The sequence below is a fragment of the Salmo salar genome, chromosome ssa03 (genome assembly GCF_905237065.1).
Source record: "Salmo salar chromosome ssa03, Ssal_v3.1, whole genome shotgun sequence".
Lineage (NCBI taxonomy): Eukaryota > Metazoa > Chordata > Actinopteri > Salmoniformes > Salmonidae > Salmo > Salmo salar.
This window is the reverse complement of record NC_059444.1, coordinates 72,675,788-72,703,679: the sequence shown is the minus strand read 5'-3', so window position 1 is coordinate 72,703,679 and position 27,892 is coordinate 72,675,788. Positions and strand designations below refer to the sequence as shown.

Below are 27,892 nucleotides of genomic sequence, written 5' to 3'. Positions count from 1 at the left end.
CTGGAGCTGTCTACTTGTGCTGTGCCCCTGTCCAGCCGGCCAGTTTCTCTCTCTCTCTCTCCTTGTCTGTCTGTCTGTCTGCCTGTTTTTCTCTCTGCCGGACCAGGTCTCCTCCACCATGCTGGTAAAAGCGTTCCTTCAGACCTCGCTGGTCCTATGGCTGGCACAGCACACACTACAAGGAGGTAAGAGACATAACCAAGACTATCTGTGTGGAGGATAGAATGGCTGATGGAAGAGGGATGAGAGGAATGTGGAAGAGGGATGAGAGGGAATATGACAGAATATGAGAGAAAGTGAGAACGTTGTCTAAAGGATATAGATCCCAGGTGAGAGAAGAGAGAGAGATAAGAAGTCAGGCCCACGTGTGTGTGTGAGGATTGGGAAGGATAGAAAGAGAGATTAAGACATGCCACCATCATTTCTTAAATTGTAGAGTTGGCACATCTGAAATGGTATTTTTAATGAATAGTTAGAATTAATGTTGGAGTAGTTTCAAGACTGTCTTCCCTTCAAGACTGTCTTCCCTGTGGCTCAGTTGGTAGAGCATGGTGTTTGCAACGCCAGGGTTGTGGGTTCGATTCCCACGGGGGGCCAGTACAAAAAAAAAGGTATGCAATATATGCATTCACTACTGTAAGTCGCTCTGGATAAAAGCGTCTGCTAAATTACTAAAATGTAAAAAAAAAATGGCTTTGTAGAACATTATTATAATAGCATTCAGACTCATTACATTGTGTTGTGAAACACTGTACAGTAGGTGTCAGCACAGGACTGCTTGTTACCACCTTAGATCTTCACTGGTGCTTGCTTAGTGCACAGCAGTGTAAATTGGACTTAAATGTTTAAATGTTAATTATTTATTAGTTTATAGTAGTTTCCGAAGATATTGTATTGTTCTGTAAATTATGGATTTGCTTGTTTCTCAACTTAGATTTAAAAAATAAGAATATTTAACAATTGTAGTTTGATTACTTAAGTGGTTATGCATGCATAATATTCACATTATATTCATATATAAAACGTGAACTATTTTTGTTGTTGTTGGATGTGTTGCATTGTGGTCCACATTTAGTTACCTATTACGCACAACTTGCAACTTCCATAAAAAACTTGCCAATCTGAATTGTCCAAATTAAATTGAAATAACATTTGAAATATAAGATATGTTTAATATAACATTAATTCCCTAGTTGTGAAATTCCTTTGACACATGTAGTCAAATTCTCTTCTAAAAAAAGAAGCTCTAAAATTCACAGAGAAAATCAGAAAATAATTGCCAGCATAATTGCTATAATTGAATAGTTGGGGATAAAATAAAAACAATTTAAAATTGTATGGAACATTTAAACTATTCAGAGTAACTACTTTGTTTTAAACCCTGACAACATGCATTTCATGTTTCTGGTGACTTTATCTGAGAGGTCTGGAAGGCCTGTCAACATACAGATGTTGGATCTTTATTTGAGTCAGCTTGCTACAGCAGGAAAATAATCCTGCAACAACAGGAAATGTGAATTATTATGTGGATTATAATTAATTTATATTTTCCTGGGAAAATCAAGTCTGAAATTTCAAAGTGAAAATTACAAACCTCAAATACACTACAAGTTTCACATTTCATGCTTTGCAGGACATTTCTCCTGCAACATGGGGATCCAATTAAGATCCTACACCTGTACAGCTGAGTGACAGATAGCTGTAGACATGTTGCTAAACTATCAGGAATCAACTTGGGTATCATGCTCAGATATCTCTGTAAAACCACCCAACTGACATTTATGTGTCAAATTTCCAATGACTGTGTCAGATCAGGGGAAAAAAGGGGCCTACGCGGTCCTTGCTGCCTGGATCTCAGTGAAATGGACCTGCTCCAAGTCTGGTGACCCCGCTAAACCTCTGTAGTTTCATCTCGTCTGATTGCTTTGAATCAAAGCATGGGAAGGTGAGGTGGCAGCAGTGGTCCAAATTTGACAACCTGTTGTGAAAGAAGCCTTTACAACCTGCACACAGTCCCTCCTTTTTGTCTGTCTCTCCACTCCATCAATGGAGATGTCTGTTTCTCTTCCCTCAAGCTGCCCAGTTGGAGCTGAGTTTGCATGGGATGGGAGTGAGATGTACACTACTCATCATCCGATGACATCATTTAATATTTAATCAGCTGTAGTGTTTCAAATGCTTACATTATGGATGGTGGAACACTGGCACTGGCCAACAGGAAACGATGAAGGCCTTCAACTCTCTCCAAACCACAGCATAGCAGCATAGTATACTTCATAGAGTGATTTGCAATTCTGTTTTTCGTCTCTATTAGGAGTGAAACCTCAAAGTGGCAGTATGGGGAAAATGCTACCCAGGGGTAAGTGCAATTATTAGTCTCTGTATGTCTGTCTGTCTCCCCCACCCCCACATCTCTCTCTCTCTCTCTCGCTCTCTCTCTCTCTCTCTCTCTCTCTCTCTCTCTCTCTCTCTCTCTCTCTCTCTCTCTCTCTCTCTCTCTCTCTCTCTTTCTGGGTGCAGGGATGAGAGGTGTAAAAGCTGGAGGTCAGTGGAACTTCCACCAACATTTCTGAGCCCCTAACAGATTCTGTCTTATCTCAGACTGCACTCAATTGACCCATCTTGAGCATGGTCTAAACTAATTTGCTCAACTAAATATAGCTTCAGATTAAGTTGTCTGGCATTTTTAGAATTAATTAAAACTGAAAGTGGTGCAATCGTCAATGAGAAATCCGACTGAGATTCTGTCTTGCAATGCTCATCCTCCTTATTAATGATTTAATATAGACTCATATGATACAACGTTTAGATTCTTTTCCCACCATAGAGAAACATGCTCCGCTATGGTGCTCACTGATCACTGATGTCTCATATCTCCCTCTTGCTGTGGTCTTCCAGGGGCTGGTGCTCTTGGGATACAGGGAGGCTACGGAGCCAAGCCCGCCAAAACCGGAGGAGCTGGGGGTAATATTGATTGCCATATTTATATTTTTAGTGCTGCCAATCATCATTCATAATTGAATTTATGTACCATCATGACCTGTCTTTCTAATGAATCACAGGTGGTCGTTATCCAGGGGGGGCTCAGCAGCTTGGAGGAGGTGAGTTTCTCAAAGATAGAGCTAAACCACGTACACTGAGTCTACTGTACCAAACATTAGCCCCCCCCCCCCCGCCCTCAGAACAGCCTCAATTCGCCTGGACATGGACTCTACAAGGTGTTCAAAGTGTTCCACAGGGATGCTGGCCCATGTTGACTCCAATGTTTCCCACAGTTTTGTCAAGTTGGCTGGATGTCCTTTGGGTGGTGGACCATTCCTGATACGTGAAAAACCCAGCAGCGTTGCAGTTCTTGACACAAATCAGTGTGCCTGGCACCTACTACCATACCCTGTTCAAAGGCACTTCAATCTTTTGTCTTGCCCATTCACCATCTGAATAGCACACATACACAATCCATGTCTCAAGGCTTAAAAATCATTATTTAACCTGAGGCCCCTTCATCTACACTGATTGAAGTGACTTTAACAAGTGACATCAATAAGGGATCATAGAATGACCAGGTGAATCCAGGTAAAGGCTGTGTCAGGTGTTCTTAATGTTTTATATTCTCAGTGTAAGTATTCTCTGTTTGATTCAGCTTGTGTTTATCTACTCTGTTTAATGTGTTATTTGTGTGTATCAATCTGTGACATGTCTCCACTGTCTTTCCCAAAGGGGGATACAGAGGCCCAGGAGGGGCCGGGGGTAGGGGAGGATATGGTAACGGAGGCCAGGGAGGCTATGGTAATGTCTACTACTTTACTCAACAAACAGTCTCTGAACAAGGCTTGTTAAGAGGAAATGTCTTAGTAATTTAGTTTTACATGAAATCCACAATGGCTATATGCCAAAAATGTCTAACTCTTGCAGCAGTTTTCCTTGTTGATTTAAATATTCATTCATTTATTTTAATACATGTTTACATAATATTACTTCTTCCCATTTGTCTGATTGTAGGTGCTGGTCTGGGAGCAGGAAATGGCCAAGGAATGGGGACGGGAGCCGGACTGAGCTCACAGGGTGGGAAACCACGTGGAGGTGGAGGTGAGTGAGACATTCAGGACAAGAGATGTTTTATTCCAAAGTTTGTACTAACAATGCTGAGTAAACATCATCTGTCTGTGTGTCTGTGTTTGTCAGGATACGGTGGTAATGGCTATGGCACACAGCCAGGTACGTGTTTGTTCTGTTACCTGGTATTTGTTCGTATAGAACACACAATATTTAAGATCCTTAAGTCCGTCTCCTCTGTCTCTGTCTGTTGGATCTAATCATAGTTAAGTTGAATTTGTGCCATTGTCTGTGAGTGCAGATTGGTTCTCATTTAATAAACCAGAATGTGACCTTGGAATAAAATAATAATAACTCCAGCAGTGGTGATTTAAGCTTTCTGTTTGTGGTTATGTGGTTAAATGACATGATGTAAAGAGTTATGTGTTGCATGTCCTTTGACCTTGCTACTTGTCTTGTTGCTAGGTTACGGGCCTGGAACTGGAGCCAGAGGCTATCCACGACCAGGTAAGCAGCCAATCCCTGCTGGCCTGAACCATCTAAAGGCCAATACTATAGTCTACTATTTTACAAGCCAGGGTTCATATTTTTTACAGCTCACACCTCAAGCACTTAATTCATTGAACAAACTGTCAATCCCAATCAATAAATCAGTGGGGATTTCCATATCACGCATCTTCCAAATTGTCATCTGCATACTGTACACTGTACAGTGTACATTAGCCAGCCGGGTCCTACATAGACACCAAGCATCTGTAAACTGGCTTTACAGATGTAGGATCTTCATTTGCAAAATTTGAGTTTTAAAAGATTTTCCACTTTGAAATTTCAGACTTAATTTGCCCTAATGAAAAATATATCAACCCCTACATAAATGTCCATTAAACTGACTGGTTTTGTTGGGGATTTTTTAATAATGTTACTTAGATTGATGCACAGGTGCGTCAATTTACTCTTAAAGATGAATTCTAATCACATAATAATTCACATTTTCTGTCGCAGCAGGATTATTTTCCTGCTGTAGCAAACTGGCTGAAATTAAGATCCTACATCTGTACAAGCAATGTGGTTGATTGCTGCAAAGCCTCTGTACCTCATACCCTGCATGTGGAGTTTGATAATTCCAGTTGACAGTGCCCCTTTGCAAACATTAGGTGCTGGAGCTGGGTATCCCAATGGACAGGGATCTAAGGGACCAAAACCGGGTAAACTTTCCAATCCTGCTGTGTCCGTCCGTGTCCGTCCGTGTCCGCATTCATGTTGGTTTGTTTTTACCTGCGTTTTTCAGTTTGTGCCTTCATGTCTGCTCTTCGTGTTGCCGTTTTCAATCTCTTCTGTGTAATCAGTATTTATGCCTTTTGTTGATTCAGTCAGACATGGTGTAAATGCATGTTGTTTGCTCAGTGCATTAACAGGTGTCTATCTACTTACCATCAATGGTTGTCTTTATTGTTCGGCTGCCAAATTCTTTCAAATGGGCAGCCATATATATTTTGTTGTGGTGTGATTGGAATTGTGTAAGTGGTGAAGTATGTAAGTGGGTGTGTCCGTGTATGGTTATGTTTGTGGATCAGAGCATCGTATCTGCATGAGTCCGTCCTATAGTCGCCAGTGTTGAGTAATCACTATTGTGGTCTTCAGGATATGGTGCAGGAGCTGGAGTGCCCAATGGACAGGGTGCTAAACCCAATGGTAAACATCTGCTACCCTGTGTGTTTGTCTGTCTATGTGTGTCTTTGTCCCAGTTTCTATAAAGGTGCATGTTGCATGTAGACACATTATGCCACAATCATGATAGCCAAGGACCTGCTGCATTGCCAGATGTGAAGGGCCCAAAAGCCCTTGTTCTGTTGTTCTTCAAGCACAGGGAGTCGAAAGCTATGGGCCTGCAGCTCCACTGGGAAAGGAAGCTAAGAGTTCTGGTCCTGTAGCTCAGCAGCCACAGGGGGCCAAAGGTTTTGGACCGGCAGCTCCAAATGGCAAAGGGGTCAAAAGTTCTGGTCCTGTGGCATCCCATACACCGGAGGCTAAAAGCTTAGGACCTCAGATACCCATTAGGAAAGAGGCCAAAAGTCTTGGTCCTGCGGCACCAGAACCACAGGGAGCCAAACGCTATGGACCTGCTGCAGTGGCAGATCGGAAGAGGGGTAAAGGTCAAGGTCCAGTAGCTCAGCAGCCACAGGGTTCCGAAGGTGTTGGTTCTGTGGTCCCAGAGTCACAGGCGGCTAAAAGTCTAGAACCTCAGGTGCCTGTTGGGAAAGAGGGCAAAAGTCTTGGTCCTGTAGCACAGGGAGCCAAAACTATAGACCTACGATACCAGATGGACAGGGAGCCAAAAACTATAGACCTACGATACCAGATGGACAGGGAGCCAAACACTACAGACCTACGATACCAGATGGACAGGGAGCCAAACACTATAGACCTACGATACCAGATGGACAGGGAGCCAAACACTATAGACCTACGATACCAGATGGACAGGGAGCCAAACTCTATAGACCTACAATACCAGCTGGACAGGGAGACAAACACTATAGACCTACATTACCAGATGGACAGGGAGCCAAAAACTATAGATCTATGATACCAGATGGACAGGGAGCCAAACACTATAGACCTACGATACCAGATGGACAGGGAGCCAAACACTATAGACCTACGATACCAGATGGACAGGGAGACAAACACTATAGACCTACGATACCAGATGGACAGGGAGACAAACACTATAGACCTACGATACCAGATGGACAGGGAGACAAAGCTATAGACCTACGATACCAGATGGACAGGGAGCCAAAAACTATAGACCTACGATACCAGATGGACAGGGAGCCAAACACTATAGACCTACGATACCAGATGGACAGGGAGCCAAACTCTATAGACCTACAATACCAGCTGGACAGGGAGACAAACACTATAGACCTACGATACCAGCTGGACAGAGGGCCAAAAACTATAGACCTATGATACCAGATGGGCAGGGAGCCAAACACTATAGACCTACGATACCAGATGGACAGGGAGCCAAACACTATAGACCTACGATACCAGATGGACAGGGAGACAAACACTACAGACCTACGATACCAGATGGACAGGGAGACAAACTCTATAGACCTACGATACCAGATGGACAGGGAGACAAAAACTATAGACCTATGATACCAGATGGACAGGGAGACAAACACTATAGACCTATGATACCAGATGGACAGGGAGACAAACTCTATAGACCTACGATACCAGATGGACAGGGAGACAAACACTATAGACCTACGATACCAGCTGGACAGGGAGCCAAAAACTATAGACCTACGATACCAGCTGGACAGGGAGCCAAAAACTATAGACCTACGATACCAGATGGACAGGGAGCCAAAAACTATAGACCTACGATACCAGATGGACAGGGAGCCAAACACTATAGACCTACGATACCAGCTGGACAGGGAGCCAAACACTATAGACCTACGATACCAGCTGGACAGGGAGCCAAAAACTATAGACCTACGATACCAGCTGGACAGGGAGCCAAAAACTATAGACCTACGATACCAGCTGGACAGGGAGCCAAAAACTATAGACCTACGATACCAGATGGACAGGGAGCCAAAAACTATAGACCTACGATACCAGCTGGACAGGGAGCCAAACACTATAGATCTACGATACCAGCTGGACAGGGAGCCAAACTCTATAGACCTACGATACCAGATGGACAGGGAGACAAACACTATAGACCTACGATACCAGCTGGACAGGGAGCCAAACTCTATAGACCTACGATACCAGATGGACAGGGAGACAAACTCTATAGACCTACGATACCAGATGGACAGGGAGCCAAACACTATAGACCTACGATACCAGCTGGACAGGGAGCCAAACTCTATAGACCTACGATACCAGATGGACAGGGAGACAAACACTATAGACCTACGATACCAGCTGGACAGGGAGCCAAACACTATAGACCTACGATACCAGATGGACAGGGAGCCAAACACTATAGACCTACGATACCAGATGGACAGGGAGCCAAACACTATAGACCTACGATACCAGCTGGACAGGGAGCCAAACACTATAGACCTACGATACCAGATGGACAGGGAGCCAAACACTATAGACCTACGATACCAGATGGACAGGGAGCCAAAAACTATAGACCTACGATACCAGATGGACAGGGAGCCAAACACTATAGACCTACGATACCAGCTGGACAGGGAGCCAAACACTATAGACCTACGATACCAGATGGACAGGGAGCCAAACACTATAGACCTACGATACCAGATGGACAGGGAGACAAACACTATAGACCTACGATACCAGATGGACAGGGAGCCAAACACTATAGACCTACGATACCAGCTGGACAGGGAGACAAACACTATAGACCTACGATACCAGATGGACAGGGAGACAAACACTATAGACCTACGATACCAGATGGACAGGGAGCCAAACACTATAGACCTACGATACCAGATGGACAGGGAGCCAAACACTATAGACCTACGATACCAGCTGGACAGGGAGCCAAACACTATAGACCTACGATACCAGATGGACAGGGAGACAAACACTATAGACCTACGATACCAGATGGACAGGGAGACAAACACTATAGACCTACGATACCAGATGGACAGGGAGCCAAACACTATAGACCTACGATACCAGCTGGACAGGGAGCCAAACACTATAGACCTACGATACCAGATGGACAGGGAGCCAAAAACTATAGACCTACGATACCAGATGGACAGGGAGCCAAACACTATAGACCTACGATACCAGCTGGACAGGGAGCCAAACACTATAGACCTACGATACCAGCTGGACAGGGAGCCAAACACTATAGACCTACGATACCAGCTGGACAGGGGCTCGCCAGAGACTCCTCTTCACCTGCTGTTGTTTGTTTTCAGTCATCCCATTGTTAGTTGTCAACTGGGATGCATATCATCTTCCTGTTGTTTGTCTATGGTTTCCTTCCAAAAGTGTTTGTGAATGTTGCTCTTCATCTAATTACAATGTTTTAAATCTTAAAATGTATCTCAATCAGTGACTAACTCCAGGTGTTCATAGAAACCTGTCTTTAGTATGTCCATATCAGCTGTCTGTGCTTGCTAATGAATTTGGTATGGTGTTTTTTTCAAGTGTTATTTTAACATGTTATCTATGTTGTCTCTCCAGCGTCTTTGTCGTCCAATGTCTTTAACAATCTTCATATGTGTTGATTTGAGCGTGTACACTTCACTTACGCATCAAATGAGTTCTCATTTACATTAACAGCCTTGATTTATCAGAATGAGTAGTTCTTGATTTAATATATCCAGATTGGAAAAGTATTTCATTCAGTTGTGACAAAAAACTTGAAGTGACCTTCAATTAACATTTACTTGACTTCTTAGCTGAACATGTTGATGTGTAGTGAAGGTATGTGAGTGTGTGGTAAAATGTGTATAGATTTAGCAGGTGGAAACTTGTGGAATAGACACCGGCTGGAATGCACTTTTAACCAATCAGCATTCAGGATTAGACCCACCGGTTGTATAAAATGTGTATATACTGTAGCTCTACTGGTTGTTTAGGGACTGGTGATGGTGGAGCAGAGTAACCTTTTGAACAGGGTGCTAAAGGCAACCATGTGTTTGCCTGTCGTCCCGTCTGTAGCTCAGTGTGTGTGATCCTGTCTGTGCCCTGGTGTCTGTTCTATGTATCAGTGTTGCGCCACAGAGGACGGCTTGGTCCATTCAAAACTCTGACTTACATGCTAATCCGAATTCATCCCCCCCGACTCTGACAGTCTAAATATAGAGTCTCTGCTACATCCTCAGTTTAGCTTCCGTTTAGAGTGAGTGTCACAGTTTAATAGTGAACACTGCTTGTTGCGTGCTGGGGTGTTCAATATGCTGGGTCATATTGGGTTACTGAAGTATATGTATGGTTCATATTAGTTGCAGTACAAGTGTCGCTAAGACTGCATGCCCATGACTAACGTACAGATTCAACAACTTGTCAATATGTTAGCTTTTATGTCACGTGTTTGGTCTGTTTTTATATATTTTTGTACCTAATGAGTCAATGTTGTGGTCTTCAGGATATGGTGCAGGAGCTGGAGTGCCCAATGGACAGGGTGCTAAGCCCAATGGTAAACATCTGCTACTCTATCTCTGTGTGTCTGTCTCTGTCAAAAGTTTAAACTCTAACAGCAGGAAGATATGACGTTACAGTAAATATATTACAATCAGATAGCTGCTGAGTACCCTGTTTTAGGTTGTGTTGAATAACCAGTATTATGGTCTCTAGGAAGTGGTCCAGGATGTGGAGTGTCCAATGGTCACGGTGCTAAACCTAAACCCCATGTTGAACCTCTGTCTGTTGTTTCTCTGTCATCACTCTGTCTGTTGTTTCTCTGTCATCGCTCTGTCTGTTGTTTCTCTGTCATCACTCTGTCTGTTTCTCTGTCTGTTGTTACTCTGCCTGTTGCTTCTCTGTTTGTTGTTACTGTCGGTTGTTACTCTGTTGTTACTCTGTCTGTTGTTTCTCTGTCTGTTGCTTCTCTGTCTGTTGTTACTCTGTCTGTTGTTACTCTGACTGTTTTTCTCTGTCTGCTGTTACTTTGCTGTTACTTTGTCTGTTGTTTCTCTGTCTGTTACTCTGTCTGTTGTTTCTCTGTCTGTCTGCTACATACAGTACTGCATGATGCTGGCATTTCTGTATGATATTGCCCTTCTGACAAATATCACACTCTAGTGTGTGGATATCAACTGGTAACCTGCTATGATCTGTTAGGGATTTTTAAGTACACTGTTGCTGTACATTTTGACTGGATGCCTAACTTCCCTATTGAAATAGTTTTATTGTTGCTTTTGTGGTATTTGATGCAGTTTTACGCAGTGTTCAGACATGCATTCTTTAAACGGTATGTGGTAGTTACTAACCAGTGTTAGGATATGGTCCAGTTGCTGGTGTTCCTAATGGTGCTATACCTAGTGGTGCTAAACCCAGTGGTGCTAAACCCAGTGATGCTAAACCCAGTGGTGCTAAACCCAGTGGTGCTATACCCAGTGGTGCTATACCCAGTGGTGCTATACCCAGTGGTGCTAAACCCAGTGGTGCTAAACCCAGTGGTGCTAAACCCAGTGATGCTAAACCCAGTGGTGCTAAACCCAGTGGTGCTAAACCCAGTGGTGCTAAACCTAGTGGTAAACCTCTGATACCATTAATAAATGTCAGAGTCTCTATCTCTATTTCTCTATTGCTGTATCTTTCATTACTTGTGACAGAACTCAATGGTCATTGATAATATCTACAGAGATAACCATTGTTGAGTAACCAGTGTTGAGTAACCAGTGTTGAGTAACCAGTGTTGAGTAACAGTTGTTGTGGTCTTCAGGATATGGTCCAGGAGCTGGAGCTCCCAAAGGTCAGGGAGCCAAAGGCAATGGTAAACCTCTGATACCTTGTATGTGTTTACGTCCGTCTTCACTGTTTGTCTTTCTATCTCAAAGTTGAGGTTGAGCTTTCTGGTGCATGTTGTGTGGTAATTCCAAAGTTTGTAGCATATTATGCATGCATGTCTGTGTTGTATGGTACTCTATCTTTAGAACAAAATTGGTGATATGTTAATGAACACAACCAGCTAGTGTTCAAATCAAAATTGTATTTGTCACGTGCTTCGTAAACTAGAGGTGTAGACTAAGAATGAAATGCTTACTTACGGGCCCTTCCCAACAATGCAGAGAGAGACAAATATAAAAATAATAAAACAAGGATTAAAAACACTATGAGTAACGATAACTTGGCCGTATACACAGGGTACCAGTACCGAGTTGATGTGCAGGTGTCCGGGGTGACTAGGCGACAGAACAGATAATAAACGGTAACAGAAGCATATGTGATGAGTCAAAACAGTTGGTGCAAAAAGGGTCAATACAGATAACCCAAAGCTACCCACACTAACTATTTACCTAACTATTTATCAGTCTTATGGCTTGGGGGGTAGAAGCTGTTCAGGGTCCTGTTGGTTCCAGACTTGGTGCATCGGTACCGCTTGCCATGCAGTAGCAGAGAGAACAGTCTATGACTAGGGTGGCTGGAGTCTTTGACCATTTGTATGCCTTCCTCTGACACCGCCTGGTATAGAGGTCCTGGATGGCAGGGAGCTCAGCCCCAGTGATGTACTGGGCTGTATGCACTACCCTCTGTAGCGCCTTAAGGTCGGTGTTTGCTAGATATTTGTGCATGGCTATAAGCTATGTGATGAAATACTAGGATCAAGGGCAGAATGTGCTGTGCAGGTGGTATTGATCAATTGTCTATAAGCAGTGTTCAGTATCAGTTGTTGTTGTCTCCAGGATATGGTCCAGGAGCTGGAGTTCCTACTGTATCTGGTGCTAAAAATGTTAAGCTTTTGCTACCCTGGAGTTGTTTCTGTTTCTGTGTTTATTTCCCTGTGTCAGAGGTGATCTGCACACTCTCACTGTATTGCATGTTTGGTGATACCAATATGAGTAGGTCTTTGTCAATTTTTGTGTCAAGACCATTTTAATAGATTTGAGAATGTAGCGATAAGTAACAGTTGTTGTGGTCTCCAGGATATGGTCCAGGTGCTGGAGTTCCCAGTGATCAGGGAGCCAAAGGCAATGGTAAACCTCTGATACCCTGTCAGTGTCTCTCTGTCAGTCTTTGTGCATCTTGTCTGTCTGTGTCAAGGGCAGCATGCATTGTGTTTGCAAATGATTTTGATTTATGTTTTGTTGTTGTAACAACTGTTGTTGATTCCAGGATATGGTCCAGGAGCTGGAGCTACCAACGGTGCTAAAAGCAATGGTAAACCTCTTTCTGAGTGTCACAGGTCTATCTCCATCTCTCTTTCTTTGTTGCTCTCTTATGATAAGATACATCACTTCTGTTTATAATAAGTACAGAGCCAAGATGAATTGAGTAACAAGTGTTCAATAATAGTTGTTGTGGTCTCCAGGATATGGTCCAGGAGCTGGAGTTCCCAGTGATCAGGGAGCCAAAGGCAATGGTAAACCTCTGATACCCTGTCTGTTTGTCTCTGTCTTTGTGGTGCATTGCTGCATGTCTGTAACCTCAACTGTTTGTTACAATTAGCATATTGAAGCCTTTGACAGATAGAGTACCCAGGCCAGTGTGATAACACTAAATGTTGATGCTGGTTTGGTCTGTTGTAGAACAGGGTTGAGTAAGAGTTGTCGTTGGTTCCAGGATATGGTCCAGGAGCTGGAGCACCCAGCGGTGCTAATCCCAGGGGTGCTAATCCCAGTGGTGCTAAACCCAGTGGTGCTAAACCCAGTGGTGCTAATCCCAGTGGTGCTAATCCCAGTGGTGCTAAACCCAGTGGTGCTAAACCCAGTGGTGCTATATCCAGTGGTGCTATATCCAGTGGTGCTATACCCAGTGGTGCTAAACCCTGTGGTGCTAAACCCAGTGGTGCTATACCCAGTGGTGCTAAACCCAGTGGTGCTAAACCCAGTGGTGCTATATCCAGTGGTGCTATACCCAGTGGTGCTAAACCCTGTGGTGCTAAACCCAGTGGTGCTATACCCAGTGGTGCTAAACCCAGTGGTGCTAAACCCAGTGGTGCTATACCCAGTGGTGCTAACCCAGTGGTGCTATACCAAGTGGTAAACCTCTGTTACCATCACTAAATGTCAGAGTCTCTATCTCTATTGCTGTATCTTTCATGACTTCAGACAGAACTCAATGGTCATTGATAAGAGCTACAAAGCTAACTTGTATTGAATAACAGTTGTTGTGGTCTTCAGGATATGGTCCAGGAGCTGGCATTCCCAATGGTCAGGGTGCTAAACCCAATGGTAAACCATGGCTACCTTGTCTGTGTCTACGGCCCTATTCAATGTGTGTCTTTCTATCTCAAATTTGAGGTTGAGCTGAATGGTGCATGCTGTGTGGTTATGCCAACGTTTGTAGCATATTATGCTTTCATGGTCAGGTCATTTTTAGCACAGTTTTGAATAAGAGCTGTTGCTTTTAGGATATGGTCCAGGAGTTCCAAATGATCAGGGCGCCAAAGCCAATGGTAAACCTCTGATAACATGTCTGTGTCACACTCTGTCTCTCTGTATCAAAGTGGAGCTTCTTTGACTGTATGTTGCATGATATGTGCTACAAAAGTTGGTGTGATGTGACTCCTGAACGTTGAGAAGGATGAATATATTTGTGCATGGCCAGAGGGGAAAGGTCCCAGGGCAGCATGTTTTGTGCTCATGCAAGTGATTATTTACAATAAGTCAGTGTTGACAGTGTTGCGTAACAGCTGTTGTGGTCTCCAGGATATGGCCCAGGAGTTGGAGCACCCAACGGTGGTAAAAGAAATGGTAAACCTCTTTCTGAGTCTTCATCAGTCTCTATTTCTCTGTCACTTTAGAGGTAAACTGGCTCCTTTCTCTTAGTCCACCAATCACTGGGTGACGCTCTTTTTCCTGGTCCTTCGAGCCAGACATTTAAGTACTCTGACCATTCCATCACGCCAAATAAACATGTTATTACAGTGAAATGCTATAGCATCTCTTATTATAAAAAGGTACAGAATCTCTGATGATAAAATCTACAGAGAAAACCTATGTTGAGTAACATGTATTGAGTAACAGTTGTTGTGGTCTTCAGGATATGGTCCAGGAGCTGGAGTTCCCAAAGGTCAGGGTACTAAACCCAATGGTAAACCTGTGCTACCCTGTCTGTGTCTACGTCTGTCTTCAATGTTTATCGTCCATGTCAAAGTTGAGGTCGAGCAAGATGCTGCATGCTGTGTGATAATGTTACAGTTTGTAACATATTGTTGCATGCCTGTTGCCAGTTCATTGAGCATATTGTAGAATTTGACCGATCCATGGATGCTGGTCTGGTCAATTGTAGAACAGTGTTGAGTAAGAGTTGTTGTGGTTCCAGGATATGGTCCAGGAGCTGGAGCACCTAACGGGGCTAAAAGCAATGGTAAACCTCTGATACCCTACCTGTCTGTGTTGCATGCTGTATGGTAATCTATCTTTAGAGGAGTATTGGTGATAAGCTCCTGAACACATCCAGCTGGTGTTTGCTAGATATTTGTGCACGGCTATAAGCTATATGATGAAATACTAGGATCAAGGGCAGAATGTGTTGTGCAACTGGTTTTGATCAATTGTCTATAAGCAGTGTTGAGTAACAGTTGTTGTTGGTTCCAGGATATGGTCCAGGAGCTGGAGTTCCCAATGGTGGTAAAATCAATGGTAACCTCTTTCAGAGTGTTACAGGCTCTGAATCTCTATTCATCTGACACTCTCCTATGATAAGCTACAGAACCTCTGATGATCAGATCTACACAGCTAACTTGTGTTGAGTAACAAGTGTTGAGTAACGGTTATTGTGGTCTTCAGGATATGGTCCAGGAGCTGGAGTTCCCAGTGATCAGGGAGCCAAAGGCAATGGTAAACCTCTGATACCCTGTCTGTTTGTCTCTGTCAGTCTTTGTGTGTCTTGTCTGTCTGTGTCAAAGACATCATGTGTTGTGTTTATGCAAGTGGTTTTTATTTTCTATAAGCAGTGTTGAATAACAGTTTTTGTGGTCTTCAGGATATGGTCCAGGAGCTGAAGTTCCCAATGGTGGGGCTAAAAGCAATGGTAATGCCAGTTTAAATCTCTGGGTTTAAATAACTGGATGGCACTCATTATCATAACCTACAAAACTTTTGATAATACATTCTACAGCGCTAACTTGCTTTGACCCAGTGTTAAGTAATAGTTGTTGTGGTCTCCAGGATATGGTCCAGGAGCTGGAGTGTCTACTGGGCTTGTTGAGTAACCAGTGTTCAGTATCAGTTGTTGTGGTCTCCAGGATATGGTCCAGGAGCTGGAGTGTCTACTGGGCTTGTTGAGTAACCAGTGTTCAGTATCAGTTGTTGTGGTCTCCAGGATATGGTCCAGGAGCTGGAGTGTCTACTGGGCTTGGTGCTAAAAATGGTAGATTTCTGCTACTGGGTTGTTTCTGTTTCTCTGACTAGTCTTCATCAGTGGTGATCTGCACATTGTTCTGCATGCTGGATGGCACTGCCACTGCAACAATTATGTCTTTGTCAGCTTTACAGTTAAGACCATATTGGAAGTAAGTCTCGCTTTAACCCGACAGAATGCCTGTAACTGTTCTGGAAAGGATGTAACAGAGCTTTCCAATGGTCAATTGTAAACAGTGTTGAGCAAGTAGTGTAAAGTAATCACTAGTGTGGTCTCTAGGATATGGCCCAGGAGTTCAGCAACCCAGCGGTGCTGAAAGCAATGGTAAACCTCTGATACCCTGTCTGTGTCACAGTCTGTCTCTGTCTCTGTCTCTTTCTGTATTGAAGTGGAGCTGTATATTTAGAACTATCTTTAAAACTATATTTTTGGTGACATGAAATTTGCTGATATCCTCCCAAATGCTAGTCATCTAGTCTCTGTGATATTGTTTTGTGCATGGCTAAGAATCTATGTGTTGAATTACTAGGATAAAGAGCAGTGTGTTGTGGGAATGCAAATGGTTTTGAATAATCAGTGGTTGTAACACGTGTTGTGGTCTCGAGGATATGGTCCAGGAGCTGGAGTCCTCAATGGTGGTAAAAGCAATGGTAAACCACTTTCTCAGTCTCTGGAACGTCACTGTGTCTGGGCACCACCCAGTGAGGGTTGGACACAGGAAGAGGTACTGTTTAAAGTGGGTCCCCTGTTAGGACAATGACACAGTAGGAGGAGACAGGGCGATATGTTTCTTATTTTAAACCACTCTCTGGGTGGTGTTGTTTTTCATGGTCCTTTGAGCCGGACACATAATATATAATAATATATGCCATTTAGCAGACACTGTTAACCAAAGCGACTTCCAGTCACGCATGCATACATTTTATAAATGGTTGGCCCCAGCGGGAATCGAACCCACAACCCTTGGTGTTGCAAGCGCTATAACAGAGGGACGCTGTTTCTATTATTATAAGCTACAGAGTTAACTTGTTTAGTGGTCTCCAGGATATGGTCCAGGTGCTGGAGTTCCCAGTGTTCAGGGAGCCAAAGGCAATGGTAAACCTCTGTCTGTCCCTTTTTTCTATTTTCCTTTGTGGCTGTAATATTGTGTAGGTAGCACTATCGAGTAACATTTGTTGTGGTCTCTAGGATATGGTCCAGGAGTGGGAGAGCCCAATGGACAGGGTGCTAAAGCAACCAAAACTGGTAACCCCATACAATCTAGCTGTCTGTGTGTTATATCCACCTGCATGTGCCAATCACTGTCGTTTGTAGCAATCACTTTGTGTCAATGGCTAAAGTGCCTTTGGAAAGTATTCAGACCCCTTGACTTTTTCCACATTTTGTTTACAGCCTTTTTCTAAAATGGATTAAATAAATAAAAAATCCTCATCAATCTACACACAATACCCAATAATGACAAACCGAGAACAGGTTTTTAGACACAGATCTGGGGAAGGGTACCAAAAAATGTGTGCAGCATTGAAGGTCCCCAAGAACACAGTGGCCTCCATCATTCTTAAATGGAAGAAGTTTGAAACCACCTTGTCTCTTCCTAGACCTGCCCGCTCTACCAAACTGAGCAATCAGGGGAGAAGGACCTTGGTCAGGGAGGTGACCAAGAACCTGATGCTCACTCGGGCAGAGCTCCAGAGTTCCTCTATGGAAGGACAACCATCTCTGCAGCACTCCACCAATCAGGCCTTTATAGTAGAGTGGCCAGACCGAAGCCACGCCTCAGTAAAAGGCACATGACAGCCCACTTGAGTTTGCCAATAGGCACCTAAAGAACTCTCAGACCATGAGAAACAAGATTCTCTGGTCTGATGAAACCAAGATTGAACTCTTTGGCCTGAATGCCAAGCTTCACATCTGGAGGAAACCTGGCACCATCCCTACGGTGAAGCATGGTGGTGGCAGCATCATGCTGTGGGGATGTTTTTCAGCATCAGTGACTGGGAGACTAGTCAGGATCGAGGCAAAGATGAACGGAGCAAAGTCAGAGAGATCCTTGATGAAAACCTGCTCCAGAGCTCTCAGGACCTCAGACTGGGGCGAAGGTTCACATTCCAACAGGACAACAACCCTAAGCACACAGCCAAGACAACATAGGAGTGGCTTCGGGACAAGTCTCTGAATGTCCTTGAGCGGCCCAGCCAGAGCCCGGACTTGAACACGATCGAACATCTCTGGAGAGACCTGAAAATAGCTGTGCAGCGATGCTCCCCATCCAACCTGACAGAGCTGGAGAAGATCTGCAGGGGAGAATGGGAGAAACTCCCCAAATACAGGTTTTAGCCTGTTATGAAGCTTGTATCATCATAGCCAAGAAGACGCAAGGCTGTAATCGCTGCCAAAGGTGCTTTAACAAAGTACTGAGTAAATGGTCTGAATACTTATGTAAATGTGATATTTACGTTTTTATTTTTTATAAATTAGCAAAAATGTCTAAAAACATGTTTTTACTTTGTCATTGGGCGGTATTGTGTGTAGATTGAGGAGGGGAAAAAACGAGTTAATCAATTTTAGAATAAGTCTGTAACGTAACAAAATGTGGAAAAAGTCAAGGGGTCTAAATACTTTCCGAAGGCACTGTATATGATAATACCCTTAATGAATGATGCACCGGTCTTGTTGGCTCTATGTTCGTGTTCTAGAAGCACACTGAAAGCTTTTGATGAATCGCTTTAGGGATGGTTGACTTGAAATTTGACCTGAGTTGTAGGTTTGTCTTATTTTCACTGTGGCTTGGATTTGTGTAAACATATCTTTCTGTTTGGTCACAGTTATGTGGTAAGCATGGATGTTGTGTGTCACAGGCTACGGCCTAATCACAGTGATATGTAATGTGCATGGATGTTGTGTGTCACAGGCTACAGCCTAATCACAGTGATATGTAATGTGCATGGATGTTGTGCTCCGCAGGCTAGGAGCCAATAGCAGTATTATGTGATGAGTGCTCGCTGTATGTTTTCCTCCACAGGTAACAGGGTCAATCACAATGCGATGAGTTTAGGGATCGTGTCGCTCAGTCTCAAGTCAATCACAGGGTTTTGTGCTGAGCTTTGTTGACTTATTCCACAGGCTACGGTGCTGGAGCTGGCAGCTATCCTGGGGCAGGAAACAACGGCTATGGAGCAGGTAATGGAACTGACACTGACAGACAGAAACCTAACCAACATCTTTTCTCCTTTCAATGGATGGCTCACTATTCTGTGGCATAAAGAAAATCATTGGAAACATTACTAAATCTGGCACAGGTTCCATGTTACCTCTTCACAGTACATTCTAATGCATGTTAGGTGATGTAATTGAAATTCATTTAAAAGTAGATGATCGCTTGAGTAATGAATGCACCTATGCTACAGGTCTTGGACAAGGAGGATACCCCCAGAATGGAGCAGGCAAAGCTTTTCGCTTTGTCTTTCTATTTCTGTCTCTCTTTATAGATCTTTGTCTTTCTATTTCTGTCTCTCTTTATATATCTTTGTCTTTCTATATTTCTGTCACTCTTTATAGATCTTTGTCTTTCTATTTCTGTCTCTCTTTATATATCTTTGTCTTTCTATTTCTGTCTCTCTTTATATATCTTTGTCTTTCTATTTCTGTCTCTCTTTATATATCTTTGTCTTTCTATATTTCTATCTCAATCCATTTTTCGCTCTTTGTCGCTCTTGCTCTCTATCTCAGGTGCCAGTCTGGGACAGGGAGGATACCCCCAGGGTGGAGCTGGTGGATACCCCCAGGGTGGAGCAGGTGGATACCCCCAGGGTGGAGCAGGTGGATACCCCCAGGGTGGAGCAGGAGGATACCCCCAGGGTGGAGCAGGAGGATACCCCCAGGGTGGAGCAGGAGGATACCCTCAGGGTGGAGCAGGAGGATACCCCCAGGGTGGAGCAGGAGGATACCCACTGGGTGGAGCAGGAAAACCAGGCAAAGCTGGTGGTGGTGAGCCTTTTACTTTGTCGCCATGTTTTTCTCTTTATTTCTCTCTTTCTTTCTTCTCTCTCTCTTTCTATTCTATTTTTTCTCTTTCACTCTCATTTGCCCTCTTCCTCACTCTTGCTCACTCTTGCTCTCTCTTTCTCTCTCTCTCTCTCTCTCTCTCTCTCTCTCTCTCTCTCTCTCTCTCAGGTGCTAATCTGGGACAGGGAGGATATCCCCAGGGTGGAGCAGGAGGATACCCCCAGGGTGGAGCAGGCAAATCAGCGGGTAAGGCCTATTAATTATCACACTTTTGCACTCTCTAGTTTAAATTTTCTATCTTTCTTTGTTTCTCTTGCTCTCTTATTATCTCTCCCACCTTTCATTTTCTCTCTCATTTCCATTTGCCATCTTCTTCACTCGATTTTTGATCTCAGGTGCCAATCTCCTCTTTTCTCGTTATGAAATATCCCACAGTACTCTCTCTATGAATGATGTGCTGTGCTCTAATGTTTTTTGGTTGTCATCACAGGTTATGGTGATCAAATGGGAGGAGCATACCCCGGGGCTGGAGCGGGTAACGGCAATGGGAATGGTGAGTCAGCATGCTTCCCCTTGTCAAATGCTAAGGTCAAATTCCTTTATTAAGGTCAAATGCCTTAAAATATAAGTACAGTTAGAGGACACTGTAGACTGAAGTATAGAGCTGAGGTATTGACGATGAAATACGAGATTCAATAGATATGTTGGGAATGACTGAGGAGTACAGTAGCAGTGTGAAACATAGCTGACTCTCTAGAGATGGAAGACAACTGCACCAAAGTTGTCACTGAGAAGTGATCTTAAATGAGAGAAGACAGATCCTCAGGGTCTGTACCACCAGGAAGTGACCTCGACTTCTTTTGTTCTCATGCAGGTGGAGGCCTACCTGGGGGGGCCAATGCAGTGCCTGCAGGTATTTGGCGTTGGCATGTCTGTCTGTCTGTCTGTCTGTCTGTCTGTCTGTCTGTCTGTCTGTCTGTCTGTCTGTCTGTCTGTCTGTCTGTCTGTCTGTCTGTCTGTCTGTCTGTCTGTCTGTCTGTCTGTCTGTCTGTCTGTCTGTCTGTCTGTCTGTCTATCTGTCTATCCTTCTGTCTGTACAAGGCATGCATCTGTCCTTATCTTTTAACCTTTCTATCCCCTGTACAGAAAGTACTGTTGTGGAAAACGTCTGCCACAACATTAAACAAGCCCACACTAAAGCCAGAGGAGTTGGAAAGCTGCATGCAGTGTTGTTTGTGGACTTTGTTTGAGACTAAATGTCTGCTTTCTTGTCAAGGTTTTTAACATGCCCCCTCTTCTCCACAGGCTATGGCAATGGCTACGGTGCTGGTACTGGAGGCAATGGTTATGGAGCCGGTAGGTCTCATCATCTATAGCCAACCAACTAACATCTGTGGGTGGCTGACCAACTAACTGACCCGCTCACATACAGACATCATTCTAATTGATTGATGATTATAATTATGTTTCAGGGATTGGGTACCCAACAGTGTTAGCGGATGGTGCTGCTGGGCTGGGAGGCAAGGCAGGGAAGGGAGCAGGAGGTAACCATTCATAACCAGTAACAACTCATTCTTTTTTTTATTTCACCTTTATTTAACCAGGTAGGCCAGTTGAGAACAAGTTCTCATTTACAACTGCGACCTGGCCAAGATAAAGCAAAGCAGTGCAACACAAACAACACAGAGTTACACATGGGATAAACAAACGTACAGTCAATAACACAATAGAAAAGTCTATATACAGTGTGTGCAAATGTAGTAAGATTAGGGAGATCAGGAAATAAATAGGCCATAGGGGTAAAAAAATAATTACAATTTAGCAAGTAAACACTGGAGTGATAGATGTACAGAAGATGAATGTGCAAGTAGAGATACTGGGGTGCAAAGGAGAAGAAAAAAAAATATGGGGATGGCGTAGTTGGGTGGGCTATTTACAGATGGGCTATGTACAGGTGCAATGATCGGTAAGCTGCTCTGACAGCTGATGCTTAAAGTTAATGAGGGAGATATAAGTCTTCAGCTTCAGTGATTTTTGCAATTCGTTCCAGTCATTGGCAGCAGAGAACTGGAAGGAGAGGCAGCCAAAGAGGAGTTGGCTTTGGGGGTGACCAGTGAAATATATCTGCTGGAGCGCGTGCTACGAGTGGGTGCTGCTATGGTGAACAGTGAGCTGATATAAGGCAGGCCTTACCTAGCAAAGACTTATAGATGACCTGGAGCCAGTGGGTTTGGTGACAAATATGAAGCGAGGGCCAACCAACGAGAGCATACAGGTCGCAGTGGTGGGTAGTATATGGGGCTTTGGTGACAAAACGGATGGCACTGTGATAGACTGCATCCAGTTTGCTGAGTAGAGTGTCGGAGGCTATTTTGTATATGACATCGCCGAAGTCAAGGATCGGTAGGATAGTCAGTTTTACGAAGGTAAGTTTGGCAGCATGAGTAATGCAAAGGATGCTTTGTTGCGAAGTAGGAAGCTGATTCTAGATTTAATTTTGGATTGGAGATGCTTAATGTGAGTCTGGAAGGAGAGTTTACAGTCTAACCAGACACCTAGATATTTGTAGTTGTCCACATATTCTAAGTCAGAACTGTCCAGAGTAGTGATGCTAGACGGGCGAGCGGGTGCGGGCAGCGATTGGTTGAAGAGCATGCATTTAGTTTTGCTTGCATTTAAGAGTAGTTGGAGGCCACGGAAGGAGTGTTGTATGGCATTGAAGCTCGTCTGAAGGTTTGTTAGCACGGTGTCCAAAGAAGGGCCAGAAGTATACAGACAGAATGGTGTCGTCTGCGTAGAGGTGGATCAGAGAATCACCAGCAGCATAAATAATAACTCAATAATAGCTCAATCTGGTAACTACTCTATTCTATGTGAACTTGACTCGCTCTCAGTAAGATGAGGAAGGTTAGTATCACTTTCTATGAGGCATATATACAAATAAGGCATTATAGTGCATTATAACACTTGCATGAGCTGTCATAACAACTCCTAATTAGGATCTTACTTAGGCCTACTCACAAAAACAAATAACAATCGTTCAAAGTCTGCATTGAGAGAGGTAAGAGGTGTAATGTAACAGCGTGGATGCTAGGTGTAATGTAACAGTGTGGACGCTAGGTGTAATGTAACAGTGTGGATGCTAGGTGTAATGTAACAGTGTGGACGCTAGGTGTAATGTAACAGTGTGGACGCTAGGTGTAATGTAACAGTGTGGACACTAGGTGTAATGTAACAGCGTGGATGCTAGGTGTCATGTAACAGTGTGGACGCTAGGTGTAATGTAACAGTGTGGACGCTAGGTGTAATGTAACAGTGTGGATGCTAGGTGTAATGTAACAGTGTGGATGCTAGGTGTAATGTAACAGTGTGGACGCTAGGTGTAATGTAACAGCGTGGATGCTAAGTGTAATGTAACAGTGTGGACGCTAGGTGTAATGTAACAGTGTGGACGCTAGATGTAATGTAACAGTGTGGACGCTAGGTGTAATGTAACAGTGTGGACGCTAGGTGTAATGTAACAGTGTGGACGCTAGGTGTAATGTAACAGTGTGGATGCTAGGTGTAGCAATTGTCTCCCATTTGGAAATAACTCTGGACCATGCCAATGTTCTGCCAACCATGTCTTGTCTATATCTCCTAGTTGTCTTATGTGGGGTTTTCTTCATCACTTTAGGGGACCTCTATCTAACCACAGAGTTAACTGCCCAGGGGTTCATCGTTTGTTTTATTCCTCTGCTATTCTAGGTCTTGGCGCAGGAGGATATCCACAGGGACAGGAGAAATATGGTGAGGAAGTCACCCTGAGATGGAAGAAGAGGGGTCAAGAAGTGGATGTTTTCCCTAAAATGTCCTGTCTTGGAAAGATAGAGGGCATCAACAAGCAGGATGTACACATGGAAGGAGAATAACTTTCACCCTAATTGATGTCACTAATAGCATCACACTCCAAAACATGCATGCTAACGAAAGTAATGAAACGCTCCCTGGACATGTCACAGTGTAATACCTAATCACTCACCCTAAACACTCCCAATTACCATCGGGAATAACCATCTGAAACATACCTGATCAATTAATCCATAATCATGTAATAATCCATAATCATGTGATAATCCATAAACGTGCACCATATGGATGACCCCTTTAACCAGACAGTTATGTTTGGAAAACATCTGTTTCAGGAATGCCAGCTCATCAAAATATGCATGTTCAGCACATCATTCATGACATCATCTGGATGATTATATCTACATATATCTTCATTCTAAAGGACGCATAGCGAAACAAATTGAAGTCTCTCCATTTTATGATTACCTTCACACAATCATACACACATTCTGTGTTTCACTTCTCATCTGACACACTCTCTATGCTCACTCTGATCAGCACTGTGTAATCTGTGTAATCCATCTCTGTTTAACTCGCATGCCTCCTCCTTCATGCAGTACCCTGTGTGTGTCTGTAGGGGGTGCTGGCTCTGGTCCTGGTGGTGCTCTGCCTTATGGGGGCCAGCCTGTGGTCCCTGCTGGGCTGTGGCCTGATGGTGGGAAGTTGGGTGGGTACGGCCCAGAGCCCTACGGGGTTGCTCAGCCTATGGGGCTGGGACATGATACTGGCCTGGGTAAATACACTCTAAAGAGAGGGGAGGGTGAACAAAGGAAGAACAAGAGAAAATAGAGGCAGAAAAAGGACAGAGTGGTCAGGAAAAATAAAGAGGTATAGAGAGGCTGAAAAGTAGAGAGATGGAGAGAAGAGAAGGATTAGACAAAGAAAAAAGCAAGTCAGTGATGAACACTGAAGCAGCAACAGAGGGACTCAAAGGTCACTGTCAAAAACTCAAGGGTCACTGTCATTTTACACATTTGCATACAGTTGATGCCATAATTGAGTCATATGTTTTCCATGCATTGATGTGGTCTGTGGGGTGGGAGGAGAGATGATGAGACTCTATAAGTGACCCTTGTGGTGTTCCACAGGGGGTGGAGTCAGTCAGCTTCCTTACAATGGCGCCCCAGTCAATACTGCTGGACTGGATGGTAAGAGCATTGTGACCCAAGGGTTTTTTTGTATTATAATTCTTTGCTGTGACTTGTGACCCTGCTCATACAGTGTGGATGTGTGAGGAAGAAAAATAAATGTTTGTGTGTGTGGTTGTGAATGTTTATGTGAGGTCTTGTTATAACAGTATTAGACACAATTAAATACACTTGTTGTAATAAACTCTCCCAGCAGGTGATGGAAGCTTCCCTTATGGTGCTCAGCAACTGGGCCTTGGTGGTGGTGATGGAGGCAAATCCTCTGGCAAATATGGTGTGTGTGTGTGTGTGTGTGTGTGTGTGTGTGTGTGTGTGTGTGTGTGTGTGTGTGTGTGTGTGTGTGTGTGTGTGTGTGTGTGTGTGTGTGTGTGTGTGTGTGTGTGTGTGTGTGTGTGTGTGTGTGTGTGTGTGTGAGAGAGAAAGAGAGACAGAGATTGAGTGTGTACTATGTGCTTGTTTGTGTGGTCATTTCTCTCTAAACCTGTCTTGCTTCTGCTGTCTCTGACCATCTCTCTAAAGGCAACGGTGGATTGCCACAGGGTGCACAACAGGGTGCACAGCCTTATGGACCTGCGACTGGTGGTGGGAAACCACCTTGCAAAAATGGTACATGTCTTTGAGTACATGTCCGTTTGTCCTATATGTGTCGTCTGTCGCTATACGTATGTGTTTGTGTGTCCGTACGTCCGTCTGCTCATGTGCTATATAGGATTTTGTGTGTTTTCTGTAGTATGTCTGAATGTGTTTGTCGTTGTTCCTCCTATTTACATGTGGGTACTTGTCTCTTGTCGTTTCAGGAAACGGAGGGGGCTATGGAGCACAGCCAGCAGGTGATTAAACACACTCACAACCACAACCCCTACACTGCTTGCCAAGGGAAATGATGTGTGTGGTAACTGCTTAAGGTGTGAATGCATGTGGGTGAGGAAGAGCACACATTTTTCAGTGTTAGTCTGTTGTGCGTGTTCTGTGCGTGTCTTGTAAATGTCCCTTGTGTCTGTGTGTCCTGTTTGTGGTAACTATTGCTACGACTCTCATCTTGGCTCTGCTTAGGCTATGGTCAAGGACAGCTGGGTGCAGGTCAGAGTGGCCCCTACAGTAACGGTAAGTTATAAAGTCACATTCCCTGACTGAAAGTCCTGCTCTCTTCTGTCAGAATAACCATATTAGTTCCTATCAGTGGAGGCTGATGAGGGGAGAACGGCTCATAGTAATGGAGTAGATCCATTCCAGCCGTTATAGTCATTTTATTATAGAGAAAGAGAGGGAGATTATTGGTTGGAATGGAGTGGATGGAATGGAATGAAATGTGTTGCAGTCCATTCTATTGACTCCATTCCAGCCATTACTGTAAACCATCCTCCCCTCACCAGCCTCCACTGGTTCCTACATCTAACCAGGGATGTCCATTAACACCGTTGCATTTTTATTTGTTTTGTTGTTTTGTTGTCTGCTGAACTAACAAAACCTAAACCTCTGACTGTGTGTCTCCTTCAGGAGCAGGAGGGAAGGAAAGCAAATATGGTGGTGGTGGACTGACTGGATTCTTTGGAAATGGAGGATACAAAGGTGGGTGGGATGAGTGTTTGTTACTAATTTATGCTTGTCTCTGTGACTGAGCACATGAAGTCACCTTACTAGTAATTTAGATCAGAGCTTCTTGGCCTACCTTGTTTTATTGTTCTCTTTAACCAGCTGCATCACTCAAAATCATTTCTTATCTCTCTCTCTCTCTCTTTCTATGTCCAGGTTAAGTCAATCAGCTGAGGCCTTCTTCAAGTGAATATTTGTTCCGTTCCATCATGTGTTCATTGTGATGTTTGTTGTTTGGTCTGTTGTTACATTTCTGTATTTGTCTGTTTTTTTGTTCATGGTCCTTGTCTTTTGTATTGTTGTGTGTCTGTCCCCTCTCTTCCTCTACTGTGTTTGGAGATTGTGTTGCCAGTGTGTTTGTGTTCATATCCATTTCACACTAAAGGTCAGAAAGCAACCGTATAATGTCTGTCAGTCTCCTCATTCTTTTAACCTTGGCAACAGTATGGTAAATGTACTGTACATGTGATGTGGGGGTTGAGTTTTAAGACTGAAGCTCTATGAGTTTAAATCAACACCAAATAAAATTCAAAGACCTGTTCCCAAAACCTGACACCTGAATTCTTCTGAGGTCATTATAAAGGGGGATATTCTCTGGGACGTTGTGAGGGATATTAAATACAGAAGATGTCATGTGTATGAAAAACTATTCCTTAGTACCTCAGTATGCTAGTGGTGTTTGTTCATGACATAGTACTTCTTATGTTACTGTATTGCTATTACTGACAATGTATCCCCAAAGACCTTTATCGTGTTCCACAACGGAAATAGTTTGGTCGTTATCTCAACACGCAGTTCGTTTCATTTGTCTTTTGCATGGCGTCACCTAAACTTCATCCGTGCACAGGAAACCATAGCCCTTCCTCTCAAGTAATGCAACTGTGCCTTCAAACAACTGGTATCTCACAGACAGTAAACGAAACCAAATGCAACAAAACATAACGTAGCAATACAACACCTGACATAAAAAGAAATGACAGCTATGCACGTGCTCATCTTGCATCAACATGTACATATTGCCTGATTGTTAACTTCAGATAACTTTGCATTTGAGACATAAAAGAGATCTCCCTGTGTGTGCTATAAGCATTTTATTATGCATAAAGTAACCCAATCATTCAACAATTTTAAATTGAATGCAAGCTACCTTGTAAATAAACACAAACAAGTACAAAACAAGCAACTAATACTCAAATTGT

The 27,892-nt window shown here is 43.6% G+C and overlaps 1 protein-coding gene across 50 annotated transcripts; it reads left to right on the top strand.

The window, feature by feature from the left end:
- Positions 1–27,246, top strand: LOC106601582 (glycine-rich cell wall structural protein 1.8). Of its 50 annotated transcripts, none has more exons than XM_045715311.1 (38): positions 1–185; positions 2,315–2,359; positions 2,899–2,964; positions 3,063–3,101; positions 3,718–3,786; positions 4,000–4,086; positions 4,183–4,215; positions 4,519–4,560; positions 5,208–5,258; positions 5,695–5,745; positions 10,175–10,225; positions 11,474–11,524; positions 12,675–12,725; positions 12,865–12,909; positions 13,061–13,111; positions 13,872–13,922; positions 14,400–14,444; positions 14,734–14,784; positions 15,016–15,060; positions 15,291–15,335; positions 15,483–15,533; positions 15,679–15,726; positions 17,245–17,301; positions 19,180–19,236; positions 19,786–20,043; positions 20,230–20,307; positions 20,552–20,614; positions 20,936–20,974; positions 21,367–21,417; positions 21,534–21,605; positions 23,809–23,850; positions 25,041–25,100; positions 25,294–25,374; positions 25,620–25,706; positions 25,898–25,930; positions 26,154–26,204; positions 26,598–26,669; positions 26,850–27,246. In XM_045715311.1, exons 1-38 carry the CDS (start codon positions 119–121, stop codon positions 26,852–26,854), a joined length of 2,241 nt encoding a protein of 746 aa, XP_045571267.1. In that variant the 5' UTR covers positions 1–118; the 3' UTR covers positions 26,855–27,246. The 50 variants fall into 50 exon arrangements, with proteins under 50 accessions (XP_045571267.1, XP_045571266.1, XP_045571265.1 ...); XM_045715310.1 differs by having other exon boundaries at positions 5,181–5,258; positions 14,734–14,763; XM_045715309.1 differs by having other exon boundaries at positions 5,181–5,258; positions 25,297–25,374.
- Positions 27,247–27,892: the final 646 nt, after the last annotated feature.